General features: G+C 38.4%; 1 protein-coding gene across 5 annotated transcripts in view; it reads left to right on the top strand.

The window, feature by feature from the left end:
* The window catches only part of LOC141371670 (transmembrane protein 180-like), a 47,717-nt gene that overhangs the window by 26,846 nt on the left and 14,931 nt on the right, over positions 1–5,940 (top strand). For all 5 annotated transcript variants that reach the window (XM_073887995.1, XM_073887993.1, XM_073887997.1 and 2 more), the window contains one exon: positions 88–198. In XM_073887995.1, the coding sequence (XP_073744096.1) occupies positions 88–198 (111 nt within the window). The remainder of the gene's footprint in view (positions 1–87; positions 199–5,940) is intronic.

The following is a 5,940-nucleotide window of genomic DNA, read 5'->3' on the forward strand; positions in this document are numbered from 1 at the left end:
CACACACACACACACACACACACACACACACACACACACACACACACACTGTGTGATACAGACCCATGCTATCTTTGTCTGTTTCAGGTTACCCCTTTCCTCAATGGTTTTTGGCATCAATGCTTTGTTTACAAAACCAGCTCCCATGATGATACTCTCTAAGCTAAAAGAGTTTGGATATGGAAACCCAGAAAAAAGGTAGAGTAAAAATGCCTTTGAAATAATGTAAAGGAAATATGAAAGCAAACTCAGGCTTTTACATTGATTACCAGGCAATTATCTTGGACTTTGGATATTATTAGTCATTAGTTCTCAGATTTTGAGGAAGTTATAATAGAGAGTATTAATGTCAAAGAAATTTTCATAGGAGTATCTTTAAGGATGTTCCTTAAAGGATACTACAAATGTCTATATAATTCACACTAAACTACATATTGATTGTTTTTATCTTTTTATCTAAGTCATTTATTCACGAATGTTTCTGAGGGCATGCTACTATCTGCCAGGTTTAGAGGTGCTGGGGATACAAGATGAATAAGGAGCCTCCAAGGAGCCCCGCAGATTATAAAACACTGTGATAAGGGCTCTACCAGAAGCATAAAATGGGGCACTGTGGTAATACAGAAAAGAGATTCCTACTTCAGTCTCCCTGGACAAGGGAGCACCTCTGAGAAGTGAGCTGAATTTTAGAGGTTGAGTTGGATTTCCCCTACTGAACACTGAAGAACATCATTCCAGGCAGAAAAAACAGCATGGAAAATGTCTGGAAGCATGAGAGAACTCTTAATAAGCTATTCATTTATTCACTCAACAAATGTCATTGAGAGCCTACCATGTCCTATGCTCTGTGATAGGGTCAGTGAGTGTCAGTGAACAAACCAACAGAGATCTCTGTCCTCATAGACTTAGTTCTAACGGGAGACATGAAGACAAAAAGTAAATAAAATACATAGTATGTTAGTTGGCAATAAGTTTTTTGGTGAAAAATAAAATAAGATGGGGAATAAGAAAGGTTGGGGAAAGCTGCATTTTTAATTAGAGTGATGGAAGGTCCTAGGAGGTGACATTTGAATAAATGCAGGGAATTGGGAGGACACCATGGAGGCCCTCTGGGGGAAGCAGAAAACACAGCAAGTGTAAAAGGATAGAGGGATACCATGCCTGGCTTTCTAGATCTCACAAGGAAGAAGTAAGCACGAGGGAGGCCAGGTCTTGTATGTAGGTCCTTGCAGCTCTGCTTTGTTACTTTTGTTTCACTGTGAGATAAATGGTGGTAGTGAGGCAGTAGAAGATTAATTTATTTTTTATTTATTTGCTTTATTATTATTTTTTAAAGATTTTATGTATTTATTTATTTGAGAGAGACAGCACGTGCAAGCAGGGGGAGGGGTAAAGGGGGGAGGGAAAGGAAGGGGGAAAGAATCCCAAGCCAACTCACATTGAGTGCAGAGCCTGATCTCATGACCCTGAGATCATGACCTGAGCTGAAACTACGAGTTGGTCGCTCAACCTACTGAGTCACCCAGGTGCCCCTATTTGCTTTATTTTTTAGAGCAGTTTTAGAAAATTGAGCAGAAAGTACAGAGGTCCTCTATATTCTCTGTCCTCCACCAGATACAGCCTCCCCCATATCAACACCCACCCCCTTTCCAGAGCGGTACATTGGTTACATGACACTGACATGTCATTATCACCCAAAGTCCATGGTTTACATTTGGGTTCACTCTTGGTGTTGTACATTCTGTGGGTTTCGATGAATGTGTAATGACATGTATCCACCATTACAGTGTCATAGAGAATAATTTTACTGCCCTAAAAATCCCCTGTGCTCCACCTATTCATCCCACCCTTCCCTCTAACCCCAACGACAAGGATATTTTTACTGTCTCCATGATTTGCCTTTCTCAGGATGTCAGATAGTTGGAATCATATAGTATGTAGCCTTTTCAGATAGGTTTCTTTCACTTAGTAATATGCATTTATGTTTCCTCCATGTCTTTTCATGGCTTGGTAAATTATTTCTTGTTAGTACTGATTAATATTCCATTGTCTGGATGTATAATTTATTTATATATTCATCTACTGAAAGACATCTTGGTTGCTTCCAAGTTTTGGCAATTGTGAATAAAGCTGTTTAAACATCCATATGCAGGTTTTTATGTGGATATATGTTTTCTCCTTTGGGTAAGTACCAAGGAGCACAGTTGCTGAATTGTATGATAAGAGTATGTTTTGTGTTATAAGAAACTGCCAAACTGTCTCTGAAAGTGGCTGTACCGTTTTGAATTCCCATCAGCAAAGAAATAAAGAGTTCGTATTGCTCCACATTCTCATCAGCATTTGGTGTTGTCAATATTTTGGACTTTAGTCATTTTAGTAAGTGTGTATCTCATTTTAATTTGAAGTTTCCTAATGCCTTTTCATGTGGAACAGCTTTTCATATGCTTGTTTGCCATTTGTATGTCTTTGGTGAGGTGTCTGTTCAGGTCTTTTGCCCATTTTTTAATCAAGTTGTTCTTTTTCTTATTGTTGAATTTTAAGATTTCTTTGCATATTTTGGATAACAATCCTTTATCAGGTATGCCTTTTGCAAATATTTTCTTCCAGTCTATGGTTTGTCTTCTCATTCTCTTGACATTGTCCTTGGCAGAGCAGTTTTTAATTTTAATGAAACCCAGTTTATCAATTATTTCTTTTTTTAAATTAACATACAATATATTATTTGTTTCAGGGGTGCAGGTCTGTGATTCATCAGTCTTACAAAATTCACCATAGCACATACCCTCCCCATGTCCATCACCCAGATACCCCATCCCTCCCACTCCCCTCCACTCCAGCAAACCTCAGTTTGTTTCCTGAGATTTAGAGTCTCTTATGGTTTGTCTCCCTCTCTGGTTTCATCCGGTTTCATTTTTTCCTCTCTTCCCCCATGACCCTCTGCCTTGTTTCTTGATTCCACATATCAGCAAGATCATATGATAGTTCTCTTTCTCTGATTGACTTATTTCATTTAGCATAATACCCTCTAGTTCCATCCATGTCATTGCAAATGGCGAGATTTCATTTTCTGATGGCTGCATAATATTCCAATATATACACCACATCTTTTTTATCCATTCGTCTATCGATGGACATCTAGGCTCCTTCCATAGTTTGGCTATTGTGGACATTGCTGCTATAAACATTGGGTGCATGTGCCCCTTCTGATCACTACATTTGTATTTTTGGGATAAATACCCAGTAGTGGAATTGGGGTGCATTGGAGTGTATGTGCCCCTTCGGATCACTACATTTGTATCTTTGGGGTAAATACCCAGTAGTGCAATTGCTGGGTCATAGGTAGCTCCTTTTTTTGAGGAACCTCCATACTGTTTTCCAGAGTGGCTGCACCAGCTTGCATTCCCACCAACAGTGTAAGAGGGTTCCCCTTTCTCCGCATCATTGCCAACATCTGTCCTTTCCTGACTTGCTAATTTTAGCCATTCCGACTGGTGTGAAGTGGTATCTCATTGTGGTTTTGATTTGTGTTTCCCTGATGCTGAGTGATATTGAGCATTTTTTCATGTGTCTGTTGGCCATTTGGATGTCTTCTTTGCAGAAATGTCTGTTCATGTCTTCTGTCCATTTCTTGATTGGATGATTTGTTCTTTGGGTGTTGAGTTTGATAAGTTCTTTATAGATTCTGGATACTAGCCCTTTATCTGATATGTAATTTGCAAATATCTTCTCTCATTCTGTCAGTTGTCTTTTGGTTTTGTTGACTGTTTCCTTTGCTGTGCAAAAGCTTTTTATCTTGATGAAGTCCCAATAGTTTATTTTTGCCCTTGCTTCCCTTGCCTTTGGTGATGTGTCTAGCAAGAAGTTGCTGCGGTTGAGGTCGAAGAGTTTGCTGCCTGTGTTCTCCTCAAGGATGTTGATGGACTCCTGTCTCACATTTAGGTCTTTCATCCAGTTTGAGTCTATTTTTGTGTATGGTGTAAGGAAATGGTCCAGTTTCATTCTTCTGCATGTGGCTGTCCAATTTTCTCAATACCATTTTTTGAAGAGAGACTGTCTTTTTTTCATTGGACATTTTTTCCTGCCTTGTCAAAGATTAGTTGACCATAGAGTTGAGGGTCAATTTCTGGGCTCTCTATTCTGTTCCATTGATCTATGTCTGTTGCATTGATCTATGTCTGTTTTTGTGCCAGTACCACGCTGTCTTGATGGTTACAGCTTTGTAACAGAGCTTGAAGTCCGGAATTGTAATGCCACCAGCTTTGCTTTTCTTTTTCAACATTCCTCTGGCTATTCAGGGTCTTTTCTTGTTCCATACAAATTTTAGAATTATTTGTTCCATTTCTGTGAAAAAAGTTGTTGGTATTTTGATAGGGATTGCATTAAGTGTGCAGATTGCTCTAGGTAGCCTAGACATTTTAACAATATTTGTTCTTCCAATCCATGAGCATGGGACGTTTTTTCATTTCTATGTGTCTTCCTCAATTTCTTTCATGAGTATTCTATAGTTTCCTGAGTACAGATTCTTCGCCTCTTAGATTTATTCCTAGGTATCTTATAGTTTTGGGTGCAATTGTAAATGGGATCAACTCCTTAATTTCTCTTTCTTCTGTCTTGTTGTTGGTGTATAGAAATGTAACTGATTTCTGTGCATTGATTTTATATCCTGCTACTTTACTGAATTCCTGTAGGAGTTCTAGCAGTTTTGGGGTGGAGTCTTTTGGGTTTTCCACATAAAGTATCATATTATCTGCAAAGAGTGAGAGTCTGACTTCTTCTTTGCTGATTAGGATGCCTTTTATTTCTTTTTGTTGTCTGATTGTTGAGGCTAGGACTTCCAGTACTATGTTGAGTAGCAGTGGTGGTAGTGGACATCCCTACCGTGTTCCTGACCTTAGGGGAGAAGCTCTCAGTTTTTCCCCATTGAGAATGATATTTGCTGTGGGTTTTTCATAGATGGCTTTTATGATATTGAGGTACATACCCTCTATCCCTACACTGTGAAGAGTTTTCATCAAGAAAGGATGCTGTACTTTGTCAAATGCTTTTTCTGCATCTATCGAGAGTAGCATATGGTTCTTGTCCTTTCTTTTATTAATGTATTGTATCACATTGATTGATTTGCAGATGTTGAACCAACCCTGCAGCCCAGGAATAAATCCCTCTTGGTCGTGGTGAATAATCCTTTTAATGTACTGTTGGATCCTATTAGCTAGTATTTTGGTGAGAATTTTTGCATCCACGTTCATCAGGGATATTGGTCTGTAATTCTCCTTTTTGATGGGGTCTTTGTCTGGTTTTGGGATCAGGTAATGCTGGCTTCATAAAATGAGTCTGGAAGTTCTCCTTCCATTTCTATTTTTTGGAACAGTTTCAGAAGAATAGGTATTAATTCTTTAAATGTTTGGTAGAATTGCCCTGGGAAGCCATGTGGTCCTGGGCTCTTGTTTTTTGGGAGATTTTTTGATTACTGCTTCAATTTTCTTTCTGGTTATGGGTCTGTTCAGGTTTTCTATTTCTTCCTGGTTCAGTTTTGGTAGTTTATACATCTCTAGGAATGCATCCATTTCTTCCAGGTTTTCTAATTTGTTGGCATATAGTTGCTCATAATATGTTCATATTTCTTTGGTGTTGGTTGCGATCTCTCCTCTTTCATTCATGATTTTATTTATTTGGGTCCTTTCTCTTTTCTTTTTGATAAGTCTGGGCAAGGGTTTATCCATCTTATTAATTCTTTCAAAGAACCCGGTCCTAGTTTCGTTGATCTGTTCTACTGTTCTTTTGGTTTCCTTGATTTCTGCCTTAATCCTTATTATTTCTCCTCTTCTGCTGGGTTTAGGCCTTATTTGCTGTTTTTTCTCCAGCTCCTTTAGGTGTAGGGTTAGGTTGTGTATTTGAGAACTTTCTTGTTTCTTTTTTTTTAAAATTTATTTATTTTTTTTA

The sequence above is a fragment of the Callorhinus ursinus genome, unplaced genomic scaffold (genome assembly GCF_003265705.2).
Source record: "Callorhinus ursinus isolate GAN/ISIS: 27379988/994484 unplaced genomic scaffold, GSC_fseal_2.0 scaffold85, whole genome shotgun sequence".
Classification (NCBI taxonomy): domain Eukaryota; kingdom Metazoa; phylum Chordata; class Mammalia; order Carnivora; family Otariidae; genus Callorhinus; species Callorhinus ursinus.